Below are 21,516 nucleotides of genomic sequence, written 5' to 3'. Positions count from 1 at the left end.
AATTAAATTCAGTGGTGGTGGCAACAGGGGGCGTGATTTTGAGAGAAATACTTCAGGATTTCCCCACAAAATATCAAGTGCTCTATGCATTTTAAAAAGGTGCCTATGATACTTTTTTATTCCTTTTAACACTTTTTAAAAAACTGGGACTAAGTGTTGAAATATTTCTGTGACTTTTTGACAGAATGATGAATTTTTCATTGTAGTGACTGATGTGATTAGATCAATTCCTAGCAGTGGAATTCTTGGGTCAATGGGTCACACATTAAAGCCTAGGAATTGCATGTTGCAACATGGGTGAACCTTGAGGACATTGGGCTAAGTATAACAAGCCAGTCACAAAAAGACAAACGCTGCATGATTTCACTCATATGAAGTACCTAGACTGGTCACTCATAGAATCAGCAGGTAGAAAGGTAGTTGCCAGGGGCTGGTGGGAGGGGGGATGGGGACTTACCATTGAACATGTATGGAGTTTCAGTTTTGCAAGATGAGAAAGTTCTAGACATTGGTTGTACAACAATGTGAATATACTTAACATTAGTGAACTGTACATTTAAAAATAATTATGAGAGTTAATTGCATATTATATGTATTTTACCACAAATTTTTTTTTTAAGAAACAAGGTCTCAATCTGTCGCCCAGGCTGGAGTGCAGTGGCACAATCATAGCTCACTGTAACCTGGAACTCCTGGACTCAAGTGATCCTCCTGCCTCAGCCTCCTAAGCAACTAGGACTACAGGTGCATGCCACCACACATGGCTAATTAAAAAAAATTTTTTTTTGAGACAGGATCTCACTGTTGTCCAGGTTGGCCTCATACTCTTGGGCTCAAGTGATCCTCCCACCTTAGCCTCCCAAAGTGTTGGGATTACAGGCACGAGCCACTGTGCCCAACCACACCACAATTTCTTTTTTAAAAGTCTATGTATTCTTTCCTGCAGAAATATATTTATTCTGATTGATTTAGGGGAAAAAAGTCTATGTATCGACTCACCTGAGAATGAAATGCCAGAACACAACCCACTCAGGGCCTGACTCACTAACAAGAAAGCTTCGGTGAAGGATGAAAGAGCACAGACCTTGGGACGGTATCGTGGACTTTACCTCATCTGAACACAGTCCACACCTCAACTACAGCACCAACCACGATGAACTGCAATTTATCTGCTCACACGTGCGTCCCTCTCCAAGACAGACCCTCTCAAGGCAAAGGATGTGACATTACGCATCCGTGTGCCTGTTGTGTCCTACACGCTGTCAGGTGGCTTAGTTATTTCTGGTCCTCCTCCACATACCACATTTTGCACGTAAGATGACTAGTTCATGAGCTGCAATAAAGAGGTCAGGTTCAAGGGCAAACATAAGAACCAAGACAAAAGGAAGAGGAAATACAAAAGTCTCTGAAAATAAAGTCCCACTCGGCTTTTACCTCAGGATGGTGGGAAAATTATCAGTATAGAAAACACCAAGGCTGCCCCAGGGCCGCCCTGCCTCGCCCGCCCAGGGTAGGAGGGCATGAGAAACGCCCCCTCCCACAGACCCATCAGTTATTCTTCTCACTGCGGATCCTCACAGGCGTTTGTCAGCCTCGCAGCTCACGAAACATTCTCACACACATTACCTCACTTGGTCCTTACAACAGACCTCCCAGGGGACAGGGCAGAGCCCGTTTGAATCCCAGAGTTGAACTTGGATATAAATTCCAGCGCTTAATTACCCATGAGGGCAAGTTACTTAATCTCAATTAGCCTCATTTTCTACTTTGAAATTGGGTTAGTGGTATTTACCTCACAGGATGATTGTGAAGATCAGGTAAGATATTGAAAACCACAGTCCCTGGCAAGTAATACATGCTCAATAAGTAAGTACGACTTCCCTTTGTTTCTGTGGACACTAAAGCCTTTCCCCCGGGATTGCCTCTATTAAAATAGGCAGCCCCAGTCCTTTAAGAGGCCTCATTGCTCTCAGGCTGCTCAGGGCACACAGGGGAGCCCCTGCCCAGGCAGGGACAGACTGGTGGCTGTCTTAGCACTGCTGGGGGACTTTTATTTTCTCAATTATTTGGACTTGGGCCTTACATCCATCCTTCAGACTTTATGACAGCTTCTCCCCAAATGACGATGGGACAAAGACAGACCGGCCCCCCAGAGGAGAGGCCCCTCCAGGCTTTACCTAGTACCTTCCCAACTCTCTCCTCTCGTGTCAACCTGCACATCTCTAACCGGCCCTCAACAGGAAGACTTCAGGCATTTGTTTGCCACTTCCAGGGAAAGCTCAGTATTAATTGTGGTTCTGGAACCAAAGTGTCTGAGTGTGAATCACATTCCACCTCTATCTCTAGTGTGACCTTGGCAAATATTTGACCTTTCTTGCTTTAGTTTCATCCTTTGTAAAATGGGTATAAAATGAGGCATGCAGTAGGTACTCAAAAAAAGTATAGCTTTTCTGTTGACGTAAAAACCAAAAAACCTTTCTGTATATTATGTGTATGTGTGTGTGTATATACATATATATAAATGCATTGTGAAAGTTCTGGAAGAATATAAAGTGGTGGTATATTGGTACTCTTTAAGGAGCACATAAACGAGAACTTTTATTTGATATATATACTGGTACCATTTTACAAGCACATATTATTTTTGTAATCTAAGTACACGTTTTAAAAAACACATTTGGGTATGGTAAAGAAAAGAAAAGAAAGGAGGGAGGGGAGAGAAGGGAAAAAAAAGAGAGAAGAAGAAGAAAAATGGTTTGAGGTAGAAACCAAGGGCTAGATCGCAAAGAGTCTTGACCGGTTGAGACATCCTGGTTATGGCTTTAGTGCTATTTGTAGAGCTCCCAGTGCCTTGGCTGGGAAACCTTCTGTCATATATATCTGTCAGCCCTGTATAAATTTCCTTCATATTTTGGAGGAAAAAGATAAAATGATTAGCAAACTCTTGGGGACCCCAGTTCCGCTGAACCAAGTGACCCTGGTTGGAGGTTCTGATCTCACTCGCAGGAGGAGGGCTGCCCAGACTCCTGGGGTACTTTAGGGAGTGAGGGGCAGCTCTCCCTGGTCTCGGGGGAACGAAGGGACATTATCCAGGGTAAGCCCTATGAAGCTTCTTCACTACCAGGTAGGAAATGCTTCCAAGAGACTTGGACATATCCCCAAAAGAAGGCTAGACCACTCTGCTGGGCAGGAATGAAGGAGGGCTCTGTCTCTCATTAAAGACTCCTCTAAATGGCCTCACTTTCTCCTAGTTTCTCTAATGTCTCAAGAGATCTGGGCTGAAGCAAGCAAAGGTCGGCTTTACTACCTTCTGTGCAGGACGCCCACAGGGCTATTCACCTTTTTCCTCCATCCTAAAAGCTCAGTACTATGTATAGTTAAAAAAAAAAAAAAAAATCATATCCTTTTATGGCAAAAGTTACATCACCACAACCCCAAGAGCAACACTGTCTACTCCTTATATGTAGCCAAGATCTTCCCTGAGCCAACCCACATTCCTGACTTTTTCCAAGGGTGAAAACCCCCTTGTTCCTAATTCCCCTCACATTATTTCTGATGGGTAAAAAGCTTATCAGCTCACAAAATGCACGTCCCAAGAAGCTTGCATTTCTGGAAAACTACCTAATATATACAGCGTATTCTATGAAAATTTATCTTCAAATTCCTAATGCTGTATTGCTTCTATCCATAGCCAGGTCTCTTATGGACCCCCACCCAAACAAATGCAGTTTGTCTTGCTGGCAACTATGAATATAACAATATTATCCCCATTTTTATCAATGCCTCTGTTAACAAAGTTCCTGCCAGCCAAGTATGTCTTTGTGACACATTCTCACCACCCTATTTGCAAACCCTCCTCCAACCCCAACCAAACTCACCCAAAGGAATTACATAGATCTGCTATGAAGACAGATGCCAAAAAGGACCCTCAAGAAGGTGACTCACCTTTCTCGTGGCTGCTTGGCAGTGGGGGCGGGGAGGTGACTGGCTTGGACTTATCATAGTTGTTAAAGCTCTGGCTGCGTCGGTTGTTGGCAGCGGCTGACCCTCCTCGTGTTTTGGCCTCGTTGCCCGCAGTGGATACTCTCGTGGTAGGACCTGGAAGTCTAAAATGCAAAAGCAACAGGGTGACGCATTCAGTCTCAGAAGAATAGCAGTGTCTTAGGAGAAGGAACTGCTACCACGCAGGAGGTAAAAGAAACCATCCAAGACATTGGGTCTGTGGACGTCTGCCAGTCAAATGATTTGGTGGAAGCCACTACAAACATCTAAGCTAGTAATGACCCAGCAAAAGTCCAACAGCAAAATGTGAACAGTTTTCCTTTGAGCAAAGAGAGAGATTTTGAAGGAAAAAAAATATGATTATGTCTGTAGATTAAAAATACAAAGGTAATCTTTTTTTCCTCTCTGGGATGGTTATTTTTAATTTCCAGCGGGGCCAAGCCATGTCATCTCTAACTTTATCAAGCATAGAACCTAAAGGCCTGATAAGATCCCACAGTTTATCTTGTGTGTGCATCTCCTCTGATAGGTATTACAAGTAGTGTTTTCCATAATCCAGGGACATAAATATCAAGAAAAGGAAACAGTTTATAATGGTGAGACAGGGAATTGCTACCACTCAGACCCAACATATCTGTAATGAAAACTTAAGGCCTGGGTGGGAACCCTTGTCCAGACATACATTTTCCTTCAACACCTGACAACCTGTCTCCATAGGTGTTACTTTGAGGCTGAATACCAGCTTCTATGAATAGTAGTAGATGGACAAAATCATATACTCTTTCGGTAAAACTGACAGGAATTTGTTAGCCTAAAGACAAACACACATCCTCCCCTTAGATAAAACACCTCATTTCGTGTGGCTTGGGAAATTAAGTCACCAGACTTCTTTGTAATGTGGCTAAAGATATTATGGCCCATTTTCCAAAGAGTTAACAGTAAGACTCCCCAAATCAGAATTTTGGTCCAGGGACTTACTAAGCAGGCTGTTTCCAATAATTAAAGTTGAGATGATGAAATATTTAGTTATATCTTTCGGCTAAAACCCACTTAGCTGTGTTTAAAAGCCACTGGAATCTCAGTCGGCTAGCATTAGATCTAGTGATAAGTCTGAATTTTCAACTCATAAAACTTTCAGCCTTCTCTTGCCATGCAAATCTGTAAGCACCAAAGAAGTCTGCAGTCTGGAAGCATTTTAGATACAAGTAGGCAATCACTTTAAACTTTTTCTTGTTGGCCGAGCAAGAAAGATGGTTGTAGAGTAAACAGAGAACATGAGCTGGTGTGAGAGGACTGTAAAATTTATACAGTTAAGGAGAAGCTGGCCCAATTCCCTGACGGATCTGGGAGAGAATGAAGGGGGTTAGCTCTTCCCCCAAACGAGTTGCAGTGAGAACTTAAAGGCATCACTTCCCACTGCACTGGGAGCACTTGTCCCTCTGTTACTTTACCCCACCTTGTCTGGAGGATATTAACCCCACAAAGATAGGTGCAGAATGGGGTACAAAAACCCAGCAGTGCCAGTGCCTGTGTTTGGGGACCAGATGTGACCAGCACATCTGGCCAAGGAGGTCCAGCAATGAGACCTTGGTACCTCTTGATTCTGCTTCCAATGCAAACAATGTCCTGTAAGTCCTCAAGTCAGTGTTATCTGAGTACTCACATCCAATGGCACAGCTTCTGCAGGTGGGTCTCCCTCGGGCTGGACTTATTTAACCCAGCTATTGTCTGTAGAAGTCTTTATGCCCACAGATAGGCCTGGAAAAGGATTATGGGCTTGTTCCAAGATGATGTCATAGCAATGGTATTAAGTGGTACAGGGGAACGCAGGTCACAGCATTCTACTTTCAGTGGGGAATTTGCAAAGAGCAGGGAAGCAAAAAGCAATGAGAAGGGTAGAGATGCATTTCTTTCAGAGTTGCTGGAGAACCCCCACTGTGTGGACCCTGGGCTGAACCATGGCCGATTTTTAGGACAGCACGGGGACTTTATAGACATAAGCAATCAAAGCATGCGATGGGACAGGTACAACCTTGATCAGGTAGGCCGTCTGGTTGTCTGTGAGGCAGTATGGTCTAATGGATAGAATAAAAGCTTTTCCAGACACAAGACATTGGACCAGTCTCATAACCTCTCTGAGATGCCTGTTCCTTACCTGTAACTTTGTAATAATAATGAACTCCCCAATGAGACAGTTATAAATTTGAAATGGGACTTAACATATGGCCAATGCATGTTAGTTTCCTTTCTCATCCTCTCTGCTGAACACAGATTCAAGAAGAATTAGACATTGTCATAAAGGAAACATGTTATGGCACAAGAAAAATCAGATAGGCTGGGTATGGTAGTTCAGGACTATAGTCCTAGCACTGTTGGAGGCCCAGACAGGAGGATCGCTTGAGGTCAGGAGTTCAAGACCAGCCTGAGCAAGAGACCCCCCCCACCCCTGCCATCTCTACTAAAAATAGAAAAATTAGCCAGGTGTGGTGGCATGTGCCTGTAGTCTCAGCTACTCGGGAGGCTGAGGCAGAAGCATTACTTTAGCCCAGGTGGTGGAGGTTGCTGTGAGCTAGGCTGACATCATGGCAATTTAGCCCAGGTAACAGCGAGACTGTATCTCAAAAAAAATAAATAAATAAATAAATAAATCAGATAAATAAGGAAGAAAATAGATGGGTCTAAGTTAAAGCATCAGAAGAGAGCTGAACAAAAGTCAACATACAAGACTCTGAGATAAACATTTTCGAAGAGGCAAGACAGGATTTGGCAAGTAGGCTCATCATCTCCCTACGGAACATTCCAGAAGAGAAATTACTTCATCCAAGTATCTGTGACTGAGACCTTACACTTGGGACACCTCCGAGTTATCTGTGGACCCCACTCTCTGGAGTGACACCTTCCTGGTTTTGGATTAACAAAGACAATTCTGGGTTTCCACGGGTGATCACGGTCAGATTCTCTTTGTTGAGTCAGAGATCTAGGTGCTCCTTTGATGAGAGCAGTTATGTTCTTCAAATGATTGCAGGGTTGTGCTAGCCTTCTGGGACACAGAGGAGTCATCCTGAAGGCCTTGAGGACAGATGACATAGCAAAGGGAGAATGGTTGGCACACAGCCATCAAAAGCCACCACGGAGCTCAAGCCAGCCCGTGTCCACCTTCCACCACCATCCCCGCTACATCCTAGTCAGGGCAGCTCCCTTAAACTTGACAAAATCAAAAAACTGAGTGGAGACCAAGTCATTTCTTCCAAGTTTCAGAGATCATCTATGTTGACACTATAGTTTAAAACTTGGGTTCTGTTGTGAGTGGGCTTGAACTCATGCTTGCTCCAAAGGAAGCCCTCTCCATGCGTCTGAAATTTTCAGCAAAATCCACCTCACATACAAAGGCCACAATGAAAGTATGGTAGGTGGGAAGTAAGAAAAAAGGCTGAGTCTGGACTTACCTACAAGGGAACCAAAACATCCTTTGGGACAGTGAGTCAATCCACAAACTGAATGAATTCAGAATGAACTTTAAGTACAGGAGTTCAAACGCAGGATTTCAAAGCCAAAGGTGACCATGAGAACCTAAGATACCTGAGTAATTCTGGGGATGTCACTGGACTTTTTACAGACTTAAGAAGGGGCAGAGCTAGGACGCTCAATCTCATCTAGAGGTCAGGAGGCTGGTCAACCCCAGCTGACATCTAGGTTACGTGTGAACTGATGAAATACATGAAGTTCAGAAGTAATTCAGAGAAGGAAATGATGATCTTAAAGGTGGGTGGGATGATCAGAGGAGGTTCCTAATAAAGGAGACCACAGAGAGGATTTGGCACGTTGAATGGGAAGGTGAGTAGAGGGTGGAGCATGCCACGCAGCGATGAGGCCTATAAAACGTGCGGAGGAAAGAAAGAGCTGGCGTGTGCTGAGACTTGGGGGGACAGAGTGGGAGGGAATGAGGCTGCAGAAGCAAGCAGGGCCAGGGCAGGGAAGACCTTCTATGTCCTATTTCGAAGCTTGGACTTCGTCCTGCCCTCCAGCCATGAGGCATTAATTAAGAAGGCTGAGAGGGGAGCCAGAGTTGAAAAGCAGACCATCTTCCAGTTTACCAGTGACACAGCCCCCAGGCCTCTGGCTGACATTTTGAAGTTCATCACTGTTAACATCCTGGTGTATCATGGGCACTTCTGTCAGCCTCCAGCCTAGAAGCATCTGCCATCTGCAGCGTTAGAATCCCTGCATGCTGAAGAGCTGGGTCTTGCTCATGTGGCATAGCTGCAGGTATCACAACAGATGCCGCCCGCTGGGCCAGCCTCACCGAAGAAGCGCAGTGACAGGAGAGTGTGTTGGGTCAACCCACATCACTCCAGAGGAACTCGACCTCTCACGGTCATTCCATGTCCACACAGTTACATAATGACAGAGGACACAGATGGGTTCTCTGAAACACACGCATGTTGGTTTTTCTAAAACATTAAGCTTAAGGGAAGTGGTGTAACAGAGGCAGGAGGATAAGCCTGCCGCTATTAGAGCCATGGCCAATTTCTCCAACATGTGCAGAGCCCAGCAGCGGGCCGGGGAGTAAAACTGCCTTTCCCATAACCTACGAGCGCGTCCCTCCTCCTCTGCTCCACGCGCTGTACGTGCTGATGGCGGCACAGCAGTTCTTCCCCGCAGAACCACTTCAAAGGCTGGGAGCAGAGGGGCCCCTCCCGGGAAGGATGGCAGCTTGTGTGCACATGCTGGAGGTGGGGGGAGGTGCTCATAATCAGAGATGCTTTTTGCCAGACAAGATGATTAAATGCTAAATTTCTCATTTCCATGGTGTCTGCTTTTCAGCGGCTGGGCAGAGAGGACCGAACTACTGCCCTTACAGATTCCTTTCCACAAGACGATCGTGGGACTTGCTAAAGGTGGCCTGGTTGCCTTACCTGTCCCCGATCAGCCTAACACACCAACATTACCATAGCTACTTTATGGTACACTGATTATATGCCAGGTGTTAAGGAATTGAAATGACTTTATTTAATCCTCATGATTAAACTGTGAGGGAGAAAGGACTACCCCATCTGACCATGGAAACAACATAGGCTCAGAGAGGTTAAATAATGTGCCCAGGTAACACTGTCAGCAAGTGGTAAAGATGGGCTTTCACTTAGGTTTGACTGCACCTCTTAGCCACTATGTTTCTCTGCCTCCAGCAGGTGGAATAAACCTAAATACCTGGGGCTCACCTGGGATGCCAGAGGCAATGCTACTGCTCAAAGGCAGAAATCCACGGAAGTCCTTCCTTCATCCCTGTACCAATGCCCTTCACAGCCATTCCCCTACATCCAGATTCCAGGGTGAGGCTTCCTATGCTGCCTCGTGTCCCTGGGAGCTGCCCCATATTCCTGGGGGCCGCCAAGGTGTTTGGCTCTAGCAGGTGTTTAATCAATGTTTGCACTCCAATGAGACACCGATTTCCAGAGATACTCAGCCAGAGGGGTGGGGCTGTTTTTTTGGCAACCAAACTTTACTGCTACACTTCGTGGTGCTTGATCAGCTAAAATTCTTATCAGAATTGTGCTCAAGGCTGGAGGTGGAGAGTAGGGTACAGGGAAGGCAAAGAGGAGTATTAGGCAAATAATGAAACTAAGAACATTCCTTTACTGGCTTCTGCAGAGACAAAATGCACCCAAAAGAGACTCTAGGTGAGGGTTATCACCCTAAAGAAAGCCAGACATTGGCTTAGGGTGAACCTGGAAGGCCTGTGCCCCGCCAGCCTCAGGGAGGGGTAGGCACACCCTCATCTTCCAGTTCTTCCTCTCTTCCCACCCCTCCTTCCATCATCTGGGACTGATAACAAATCACCAGCGGGATGGGCATGTGCTTCCAATTAGATAGTTTCCCAGCTAGCTCCTGTCCTCTTTATCTTCCAGGCCCGAGCATGAGCACATCGTGGGAACAGACACTAGGTTTCAGGTCTCCTCTAGGACCACTCCTCCCCTTTCCTTTCATATGGATGAGCATTTGCATGACACTGAAATTAACTGGGAAGGGGCCCCTTTGTCACTGCTCTGACTGGGCCTCCTGTTACTCCTCAGAGAAAGCAGTCACTCCCAGCAAGGCTACCAGAAGCAGGGACAAGTTTAGGTCCCTCCCTGTACTCCTGAACCAGGTCTGGGTGACACGCTGACTAGTTCTACAGACTAGCACGCTGCCATGTGGTTTCTCCCCCACCGGCCAGGCAGAGGCTGAGTTGGGTCCCTCCAGGTGTAAGCTCTTTAGAAAAGTAAACTGTGGTTAGAAAAGGCACCTAGAGCCTAACAGAGTGGGGCAGCAGGCAGTCGTTCAGCATGCATTTGTCACATAAACGAAGACAGATAGGAAGTGCAGGTTTCCCTTTACCTTGAAATGAAAACTCAATAAAAAATAAATACCAGGCATAACAAGTAGGAGATTCTGCCCCAGCAGCAATTTCTGTTAGGCTGCTACAAGGGCAATGTGAGGGAAAAGGCTGAGAGTAATGGTTGAAACCTAAGATTTTAAAAAGCAGCCTCAACAACCACATAAATACCAGAATTAGAGGAGGAGGAGGAGGGCAGTGTTGTTCTGTGGTTACAGTGGGCGTTCTGGGGTTAGCCCACCTGGATTCAAAGCCTGGCTCTTCCACTTTGTGTGTGTCCTTGGCAAATTACCTAACTTCCTAAATCTTAGTTTTCTCATCTGTAAAATGGGGATAATCACATGACCAATTACCTGACCTACCTCATGAAGGCTGATGGGGGGCTTATACAGGATGATGCATTCGATAAATGTTAGCTGCTGGTACATTTAAAATAACAGCAGAACCAACAATGTAACTGGCTTTTTCCATACCCTGAAATAGGTCCCCAAGGATGCAGCAGACAGGCCAAAGTCTGAGTTAAGAGAACCAGTTAACAAGCAAACCTTTTTTTTGTTTTTAATTTTCAGGGAACTGAGGCAGCCTCTCCACGGTACGCAAGAGCATCCAGAAACAAAGGGGAGACCTGGCTGCCTTGCTGTTTTGTCCCTTCCGTCCGATTTGGACTCATGCTTCAGGTTTTTGTAACTCAAGAGAAAACCAATCCCACATTAGTAATTTTAACAACAACAACAGAGAGCACAACACACGCAAACGAGATGCAGGTGAGGCAAAGCAGGGAGCAAACCCGTCATAAAACCACTACAGACAGAAACTGCCTCAAAACTCACCTCTGTCCTAAATCAGAGTGGATTCCGATGGCAAAGCCAAGCCAAAAACCAATACAATGAGAAGCACCATGTGCAGCTGAACCTCACTTCCACATTGTCACACACACACACACACACACACGCTGCACACTTCCAGCAATGCCATGGCCACTTCCAACACTCCACACCACTGGATCAACAGCCAGGCAGGTTTGGTTTTCCGGAACAGCAAACAGGAAATGGGGAGAAGGACCAAAAGGAAACTCAGCCAAGGCAGAGGGGGACAACGGGACAGAGGGTTGGGTTTAAACCATGCTTTGCAGGACACAGGGCAAGTCTAACCTAGAGATCTTTTTCTGACCCAGAGTGAAGCGGATGATTTTGCTTTGAGATGAGTCCTTGGATGGTGCACTGCATGACAGGAAAGAAAAAAAGTGGAAGAGATGAGTGAGGAGAGAGAAGATACATTAGACACACAGGTAGATAATAAGGGTCTGACGACAAGGGGAGGGCTCCCAGGTTTTCCCCTCTGCCCACTTTTTTCCATGACATGCAGCTTTCTTTCCAGGTCTAACTTCACTGATTTGAGATATATCCAATGGGAAGAGATTGCTTTTAAAATTATCTAAGAACTTTTGTGGGCTTCTCTTTCTCCTTATACACCACATATCTCTCCTGCTTCCAGTCAGCATAAGGGCGCCTTCTCACAGTTAGACCCTGAAGCAGGGGGTCCCTGAAAAATGAACAAACTGTACACTCTTCTAAAGTATTGAGATGTTTCTATTTCACATGCTTGTTCCGCCTGGGGTGCTTTTCAGATGAATTCCCTCAATATCCCATAAAGGTGACCCAAAGTGCGGAGATGTTTGAGAGTTTTGCTGGTCTTGGGAATTTGAGCTCTTCTTAATGCTATAGAGATGACCACTTAAAGTCTGTTGAACTTGCTAAATTCTGGATTTTTAGGAAATTTTTAGGAAATTTTAAATTTGTACCTATGAAGAATCTTGGTTGGGCTTAAGAAAAAGTTAATCTTTTTTACTATCTTATGACAGACAGAAATATTTATCTTTCTTATATCCATACATCTTATGCCATGTTCATAAAAGGATTTGAGGTGAGAAATAAAATGTTGGTTTCACTAGTCTTATGAAGTATAGAGACAGAAAAGAATGAAGGAAAAAATAGTCATTTTTTTGGATTATTTCTAAACAACTGAATAATGATCATTGTAAGGTAGATACAATGGAGAAGGAAGCAAGTCTTGGAGACAATATTCCTCTTCCGGACTCTTGACTGGGGAGAAGTTTCATGGGGTGAAATGTGGACCAAGTTCCTGATTCCTTCACGCCAATGTGCCAGATTTCCCTTGCCAACTTCCACAACTTCTTTACTAGCAAACTTTATGGAAAGTTGCCAAGTTTTAGTGCTTGCAACCCCAAGAGGGGTGGAGCCTGGGTGGCTTCAAAATAGTTTTCAGGCATGTTTGTATCCGGCAGAGTTCTAACAGAGGCCCATCACAAACCTGGCATTTGGGGCTTGCATCAACATTTGACATGAATGATCTAGAGTCCAAGCCCCTTCTCTAGAGGTTTAGGTTCTCAAAGATAGAATTTGGGGGCTAGAAATACAATGGAACTGAGCCAGTGATGCGGTTTCATCATTCCTAAACTTACGGCCAGAGTGTCAGCATGGGATATCATATCCCTAGACAACAAGATTATCCTTTGGAAGTAAAATCAGGAAGTATCAGCATATAATGGACAAAACCAGCCATCTGCAGAAGTGACCCAACCTGGGCAAGATAAAGGGGTGAGTGAGGACATAGAGCATCTCCAAAGTCCAGTCCATGTCACCAGGGTAGGGGCAGGGGGCCATGACAGCAGGAATCACTATAGCTGAAGTGCATGAATGTGAAAACCTGGCTTAAGTGAGACTGGCTCTTGTTCAGGTAAAGCATTTATTAATAGGATGTTTTTGGCTTACTGGGAGAGGGGTGCTCTGACTGGAACATCTGGTTCTTTTAAGAAAACAAACGCCTACCACGGAAATGGATGCCTAAGGCTAGCACAGCTCAATGACACAAGCCAGTGTTTCTCAACACATGTTCCCTGAAACTCTACGCAATGAGATGCTCTGTAAAATAAGCACGATGCTGTGGCCAAGTCTGTAGAAGGCTCTTTTTATGTTCCCTTCTGAAGATTCACAATGCGTTCCTGCTGCTCCTCTCTCCGGCTTCCTCATCTCAATAAATTAGACTACCACTTACCAAACTGCTCAAGCCGGAAATCTAGGCTTCATCTGTGACCTCTCCCTTTCCCTCATTCCAGAGAGTCAAGTTTGCAGGCCTCCTGGCTCACCCCCAAAATATCCCGAATTGGTGCATCTCCACATCTGCTCCCACCACCTTGATCCAAGCCACTATGGCCTACAAGGTGGCAAAAGCCACTTAATTGGGGTCCTTCCTTCCATTCATGCTTTTATTCTTATAAGAACAATCTTATCCTCCAGAGAGAAGCAAAGGTGAATTTTTAAAATTAAAAATTGAATCAAGTCTTTCTACTGCTTGAGACCCTCCCGTGGCTTCCTGTCACTCTTAGAATGGAGTCCAAACTCTTTACCCAGTTTAGCCAACACTCTATGACTGGCCTCGGTGCCACAGCAGTGCACAGCTGCGGGGGCTGCAGGTCACGCTGTCGTCCATGCAAATGGTAGCAGCCCTCTCTGCTTCCAGACCACCTATCTTTCCCTTCCCCTCACCTACCGAGTTGTAGCTGCACTGGCCTTTTTTCCACTCCTCCAACATGCCAAGCTTACTCCTACCGCAGGGCCTTTGCACCAGCTGCTCCCACTGCTGGAACGACTCTATGATTGGGTTTTGCATGGCTAGTTCCTTGTCATTCATCTCTCTCCAACTTCAGTGTCACGTCCTCAGAGAGACCCATCAACTCAACCTAAACTAGCAACCCAGTCCCTCTGAATCCCGTCATCTTATTGCAAGACTCACTACCACTATCTGATATATTTATTCCCCATTTATTTGCTTGTCTGCCTGCCTCCTCTAGGAGCATGCAGAGGGCAGGCACCTTGGCTATCTCATTCATCCTTGACTCCCAAGTGTCTACAACAGTACCTGGCACGTGCAAGGGTTGAGGTTGGGGAACCTGTGGCCTTGAGACGACATGTGGCCTTCTGGATCCTTGAGTGAGGCCTTTTGTCTGAATCCAAATTTTACAGAACAAATCCTTTTAATGATGGGATTTATTCCATGAAGTTTGAATTCGGTCGAGGGGCTTGGGGATCTGGAGCCCGGCAGGCTCAAGGATCTGAACAGACCTGAAGTAACAGTTCTAACAACTTAATCCAAATTCTCTCCCAATTTCTCCCCACAGAACCCTTCTGCAATATAACCGAAGTTACATCCTAGGGAATAAGCACTGCAGGATGCAGTTTGGAAAATGATGCTCTGATCATTCAAATGATCCATGTCCACGAGGGAAGTTCTGACCAGGAAACGGCTCCTGCTCAGGCAGGTTTCCAGGGAACGGGTACAGGGACTGGCTGCGTGGCTGTCTGTTCCTGATTGCTAGTCCAGGCAACTCTCCTATCCCACAAATTTCCGTAATGTGAGTCGGCTGTAATTAGATAATTAATTAGGGGCCTTGATTTGCATTATAGCCATCAATGCTGGTTTTAACACCATACAATCGGGAAATAGCACTTCTCGTGGGGGGAGAAAGCTGTCACTGTCTGTAAGGCAGCCGCTGTTCAAGCAGCTTTGTGCTTGGCCCAACCACAATGGGTGACAAAAGGTGTCTCAAGGTGTGTGAGAAGCCTGATGATTATTAATGCTGGTGCGCTGAGGTGCTGGGAAGAAAAGGCTGTTACTCTTTAGCACACTTTAGATGAAATCAAGCAACAAGCAATCAATGTGATCAGTGACATTTAGGTTTTATAGCTAAAGACTTGTAGCTTAAAACAGTTACAAACTTTCCTGCAAAACCATATCATAATTCAAAAAGTATCTAGTTCCTAATATCCTTTTTTTCTGCCATTAAAACAAATGTTTTACAGGGTGGTCTTTTGCAGCGTTGCTTAGAAATGCAACGATTTCCCTTGTGAAACAGTAGAGGGTAACTATGGCGGCATCCGTGGCCGTCTGCTTGTACCCTGCTCTATGGTGAGTCCAGCTGGAAAGTGGCAGTTCCTACTGGAACGCCAGCAAAACCCAGGCCCGACACTGCAGAGCAGATCACTCCTGCGTGGCAGGACACTCCCTGTGTGTTCAACACAACGCAGTCACATTTAATAATAATCGCTCCCATTGCGGGCACTGCCCCCTGCAAGGAAGGTGGCTGCCTCCTTCCCTTGCGAAGAACCACTTGCCACCAACATATCTTCGGTGTTCTCGGTATTTCTCTTCTGGCAAAGCAGAGGCATCACTAGAATAGGACTTTTGCCTTCACTAAGTGAAATTCTTCTCGTGTGTAACACTGAACACCCGGCTTATAGGCAAAAACACAAAGGGGGTTTGCGTCTATTTTAGGGACTGTTTATTGCCTATGAGTATGTGTAACAGGCCAGAGAAATAGGCAGTAGCTAATTAGCTTTGGCTGCTGGCGATCCTGACCTATAAAAAAGTACACATCTCCGCCAGGCACAGAAGTAGTCCTCACTGCGTCCATTTCAAGGTCACGCTAATTCCCCACTAACCACCAGTAGCTCTCAGCATGGAACAAGCTCGAATGAAATACACAGAGTACAGGCTAGGATGTGGCCGGGGTGGAGGAGGGCACGTGAAAAACAGACCGATCGGATGGCGAGGAGCCCCCACCTGGACTGCATTTCCGCTTGTGCTTTGGACTGCGGATGTGGCGCTGGCTGGTGAGGCAGGCACGGGGCTTGGGGAGGGGCTGGCACCTGCGGCTGAGGAGTGCCAGCCTGGCACTGGGAGGGGGCCCCAGCCGCCTGGGACACGGCAGGCGGCAGAGGCGAGGAGAGGTGCTGCTTCTGGGGCTGCTGCTGCTGCTGCTTGTATCGGGAGAGGCTGAAGAAGAGGCCTAGAATGGCCTTGAGGTTTCCATTCCTGATCTCTGCAAGACAACAAAGAGATTCGCGTCAGATGGGAGCCCTGGCTTCTTCCTATGCAATGGGCTGCTTCAGCCCGCATGTGAGTTTAATTTCTTGAGGATGTGACAGATTTCCTGAATACTTCATTGGTATCACAGTCGATTAAAATCAGACCTAAACCACAAAGAAATTAGCTTATTCTCCCCATTGGGATTAGAGTGGATATACAAGGCAAGTTAGGTGTCTGGCAAGTGCCGAGAGGGAATTCTCAGCGAGGACACCACTGAAAAAGCAAGCGTCTGAGCAAGACTGTGCTTGTTCTACAGGCAAGGCGACCGATGGGGACGGAGGCGCTCTGCCACTGGAGAAAACTCGCTGGTCTTCAGGCTGCACTTGGCTTCTGCCGCGGCCATGTTCTAAGCTTCAAGCCACACTGAGTGTGCCAAGTGGCCGCTGTCCCTCCCCACAATCCGTGCTCTGCTTTCCCCAGTCATTCTCCACTCAAATACTGGGCTCTGTGTCTCCCTTGTCTGCTGAATAAATAACTCTAATTTGGGATGGGTGTAGGGATAGGCTATAAGGACTTGTTTCCATAAGGCATTCATACAAAACATCTCCTACATTCAAAGAAATTAGAAAAGAGAATACATTTTTAAAATTCCAGACAGTATTTTTCAGATGTTAAAATGCATTTGCCTCAAGGCATGCATAAAGAGTTGCAAAGAAGAATAAAATATTTATTCACAGGCAGAGGCTATATAGATAAGCAAAGGGCCTCTTCTTGGGCAATCCCTCCTTTTATGCAGTTCTTTTAACACCAGATGCCGATGGCTGGAGTCTAAGCAGACTCTGAGGGTGAGGGTGAAGTACTAGGGCCACCCAGCACGAGGGACAGAGGAGGAGGAAGCCCGGTGGGCAAACACACTCAGCCATCCTCTTTGTTGCCACTCTAGGTTGTATTTCTTTTTCTGAACTGGCAAGAGGGGCAAGAGGTGCAAGAGGGATGCGAGGCCCAGGAAAGCTTCAGAGGCCTTGTTAGGGGGTGGGTTAGCCCCAGGCTGGAGAAGAGGCCGCTAATGAAGGAACAAGAGTTTCCTCCAAAGCCCAGTTGAGGGGCAGAAGGTATGAACGGAGTCCTTTCAGAAGCACACTCCGTTCTGTGCAGAGGGGGAAAGGGCAGCCTGCCAGTGTCTTTGCTGCGTTGTGATCTGCTGATTAGGTCAGGCTGAGTTACTTCTCATTGGAGCATCTCTTTTTCCAGGCTCTGAAGAAACTAACAGTACCAATTTCCAGAATCCAGCCTTCACTTCCCATTTAGGGAGCTAGAAGATTCTAATCATGGGACAAAGCCAACAGGAGCATACCGTTTAGGAAACCTAAGGCATAAGTTCCAATCTGTATTCCACTTACTAGCTGTGCAACCCTGGGCAAGTCACTCAATCTCTCTGGTCTCCAGTAATATGGCAATACTGACAAGGCATGCCCCATCACACAAGGTTGTTTTGCAGATCAGATGAGAGTATATATGTGAAAGCACACTGTAAACAGTGAAGTCCTTCACTGGTGTTGGCTATTATATGACTACAGCCCCAGAATCCTGAATGAGATTCTCATACAGCTCTGGTCTCATGCCTTAAAAATGATAATTTTTACTATGGTGATCTTTTAATTTATTGTGCAAACCATGATATTTTTGAGAGTGAAAGCAGGGGGGTGGGCAGGGGCAGGGGGGTGGAGCTCTTAATTGTACCAAGACCACACTTGTAAGCCAGGACTGACCCGGACAAGTCAAGATGCAAAGTCACTGCTTATAAACCACCCTGTGCGAAGCAGGCAGCAGAGAAAACTCCAAATAGATGTGCGAGCCCCCCAGTTTCTTGGGTAGTTCAGCTCTGCTTCCTTTTCCAGCCTAAGGAAGCCAAAGGAGAGGTGTACGCCTGTGGCACGCTCCCCTTCTGTTGCCAAATGTTCTGGCCAGTACATGAGAATCACAGAGTGTGAGGTTTGGATGGGATAATGTCACTGGTTACTCATTTTACTCATGGGAAAACAGAGGCACACAAGGTGGAGTGACACACCTGTCACTGGGCAGTGACATCAGCTAGGCACAGAACAAAAATGAGCCAATCAAGCGCTGACATGCAGGTTAGCACCTATTAAAAATCTTGAGAAAAACAACTTTCCCTAAATTGAATTCACCGGAGGAAAAAAGTAGTGCTGATCATGGGGACAGACAAGATCTACATAAGATTTATCTTTAGTGCTGTTCACAGTTATTATCAGGTTGTTATATAGTTTATAATAGGAGCTATTACTGACTAGTGGTATGTTAGGCAAAGCTCTTTATAGGCACGATCTCATTTAGTCCTTACAACCTGAGAAGTGAATATCATTATCCCTTCTTTACTTAAGGGGAAACAGAAGTTTAGAAAGGTTTTATGACCTCTAAGGTAATAAACGCTGGAGCTGGGATTTGAATCTAGGTTTTTCCAGCTCAAGGTCTGGTTTCCTAACACTGTGTAACTTGGCTTGCTTGTATAATCATCATGTGTGGTGAATTTAAAAGCATACCAGATAATGTTTTATTTATTAAGCTAGCTGGTGGGCATGTAAGTATTCTTTATTCTTCTGGTGTGTCCAACATTCCATAATACTTTGTTTTTTAAACCATGCAAGAAAAACAAAGAGGAGAGAACCAATTCAGCATATCTAGGGGCTCAGGGCTTGTCCATTGCAAAAAGTAGGCAGGTGTCCACATCAGCACCTTCCATAACCCTCCAGCCCAACCCAGGGCAGACAAACGGAGCCAGTCTTGTCATGGTCTCCTGTCTGTGGTCATTCGGTCATTTGCTATTCATAATAGTTTGCTCCATCATTCCCTAAAACATTTTTTTTTTGTCAAAGAGCATAGTAGTGCTTCTCCAATAAATATACTTTCTCTTAGGAGGCAGCATTTTTATTACAAATATCACTCATTTTTGGAGCCAGAAAAACCTGGTCTTGAATCTTTACAGTCCATCATTTATACACTTTGAGTTTTTACAAGAGTCAATCTCTCCGAGTCTCAGTTTTCTTCTTCTTTAAAATGGGCATACTTCTTCCTGCCCTTTTGCCAGAAGACTGTCTTGAGAATTGAAGATTAAATGAGAAAATGAGTACACTCAGCACGCTGCCTGACTCCGTACTTCCCTTCTTGGCTCAGAAAATACAACCACACTACCTGCCGCCTCCTCGGAACAAGGCTCCTCACCCAAAGGAGAGCTACGCAGCGGTCTGTTCTCTCTGCTCAGCTCCTGCATGGCGCAGTCACCCACGTCCAGAAGGAAATCAATCATGGATAATCCAACATTATAGAAAACTCAATCGTGAGCTTCTTTCTGGTTTTTAAAATAGCGTTATTGCAGTTTAATTTGCATCCGTAAAATTAAGGTTACTATTCCATGATTTTTAGTAAATTTCGTACATTCTAGATTTAGAACATTTCTATCACCCCAGAAAGATTCTTCATGCTCCTCTGCAATCAATTCCCAAACCCACTCCCAGGCAACCACTAATCTGCTTTCTGTTTCTATAGATTTGCCTTTTCTGGACATTTTATATAAATAGAATCATGTAATACAGATAGTCCCTGATTTGCAATGGTTTGATTTACAATTTCACAAACTGACTATGGTGTGAAAACAATACCCATTCAGTAGAAACCGTACCCTGAATACCCAAACAACCATTCTGTTTTTCATTCTCAGTACAGTATTCAATAACTTATATGAAATATTCAACATTTATTATAAAACAGGATTCATTTTAGATGATTTTGCCCAATTGTGGACTAACCTAAGTGTTCTGAACATGTTTAAGGTAGGCTAGACTGAGCTATGATGTTTGTTAGGTTAGGTGTATGAAATGCATTTTTTTTTCAATTTATAGTGGGTTTATCAGGACATAACCTCTTACCCTGTGATAGGTTAAGGAACATCTGGCTTCTTTTACTTAAAATAATGTTTTTAAGGTTCATCCATATTAGGGCATTTATCAGTTTCTTTAGATTGCTGAGTAGTATCTCATTATGTGGATATACCATATTTTATTTATTCACAAAATGATGGATATTTGTACTGTTTCATTTTCAGGTCACAAAAACTCAAAGAGTAGTAAATGCTCTGAAAGCCACATAGTTTATGCCATGGGTGGTCTATAACAGACAGTATCCAGAATAGCTAGAATTGTGTTCTTTCCATATTTCCAATGGTATTTGTCTGTGTTCCATGAGGCTTGGTAAGCCAGATCCTCAGGAAGCCTAAAAACAAAATCCAAAAGCCCACAAAAATGTGTCCTCATGATACTTCCCAAAGCTTTGGAAAAGGAGCATCATTCTGTATCTGATCAACTAAGCTCACCTTCTTGACTTCCAGAGAAGGAAGACAATGTAGACCTAGAGAGAATGGACTCGCCCAAGGAGGCACTGCCCACTGCTGGCAAACCAGCACTGCAACCCTGCTCTCCTTTCTCTTCTTGTGGCCTCCTCCATGTAGCCTGAACAAACTGCACAGACCGTATTCCAGTTACTATTACAATTATCATTGCCTTGACCCCAATTTCTTTGGTTTCTGACTGATCTCTTTGTTCCCCGTGGCTGACACTAATCAGCATAGATGCTATGGGTAACATCAGGCATGAAGGGTAAGATAAATAGGAGAGTTACTTTCTTTCAACATTTTTAAAGAGGAACCTCAAGCCTGGTTTACATAGGCGTTGGAATAATCTAACACAAAGAAACCTGTTTGTAGAGAGATTTGGAGCCAAAGGAAGAGACACCACAGACCGCAGAGTTGCAGAACTCCTATTCAACTCCCGTATGCCATGGCTGTGTAAGGCTTGCCAGGTGGAGACTGGGGATTCTTTGGTGGCATTGTTCCCACAGGTGGGCCAGCTACACACCAACGTTTCTCACCAACCTGCAACCCCATTCTTCAGCCCTCTGTGTACTAGCTGCTCACCAAGCCTGCCACTCTACCCACAGGGGATGTGGGATGACAGGGAGGGAACAGAGCCTCCAGGGCCCCTTCTGTGGAGGGTCCCAGTCAGTGCCACGTGCAGGTGATGTGGGCAGGAGGAAATAGGAATGCTCCACCTGCTGCTTCCACCCAGGAGGTCCAGAAAGACCTCCTCCTGCTTTCTGGCTCAGGGAAGAAGGAGCACATTCAGTACCTAGGTCTCTGGCCATCGGGGCAGCAAACCCAGTACTGAGCTAATCGAGTCAGCAAC

The 21,516-nt window shown here is 45.3% G+C and overlaps 1 protein-coding gene across 3 annotated transcripts in view; it reads right to left on the bottom strand.

Moving 5' to 3' along the window:
* NAV2 (neuron navigator 2) overlaps positions 1 to 21,516 on the bottom strand; it is a 691,715-nt gene that overhangs the window by 195,262 nt on the left and 474,937 nt on the right. For all 3 annotated transcript variants that reach the window (XM_069471196.1, XM_069471194.1, XM_069471195.1), the window contains 2 exons: positions 16,016 to 16,274; positions 3,946 to 4,106 (listed from right to left, as the gene is read on the bottom strand). In XM_069471196.1, the coding sequence (XP_069327297.1) occupies positions 3,946 to 4,106; positions 16,016 to 16,274 (420 nt within the window). The remainder of the gene's footprint in view (positions 1 to 3,945; positions 4,107 to 16,015; positions 16,275 to 21,516) is intronic.

This window comes from Eulemur rufifrons, chromosome 6 (assembly GCF_041146395.1).
Source record: "Eulemur rufifrons isolate Redbay chromosome 6, OSU_ERuf_1, whole genome shotgun sequence".
Taxonomy (NCBI): Eukaryota; Metazoa; Chordata; class Mammalia; order Primates; family Lemuridae; genus Eulemur; species Eulemur rufifrons.
The sequence above is the reverse complement of the archived record's forward strand: the minus strand, read 5'-3'. Positions and strand labels throughout refer to the sequence as shown.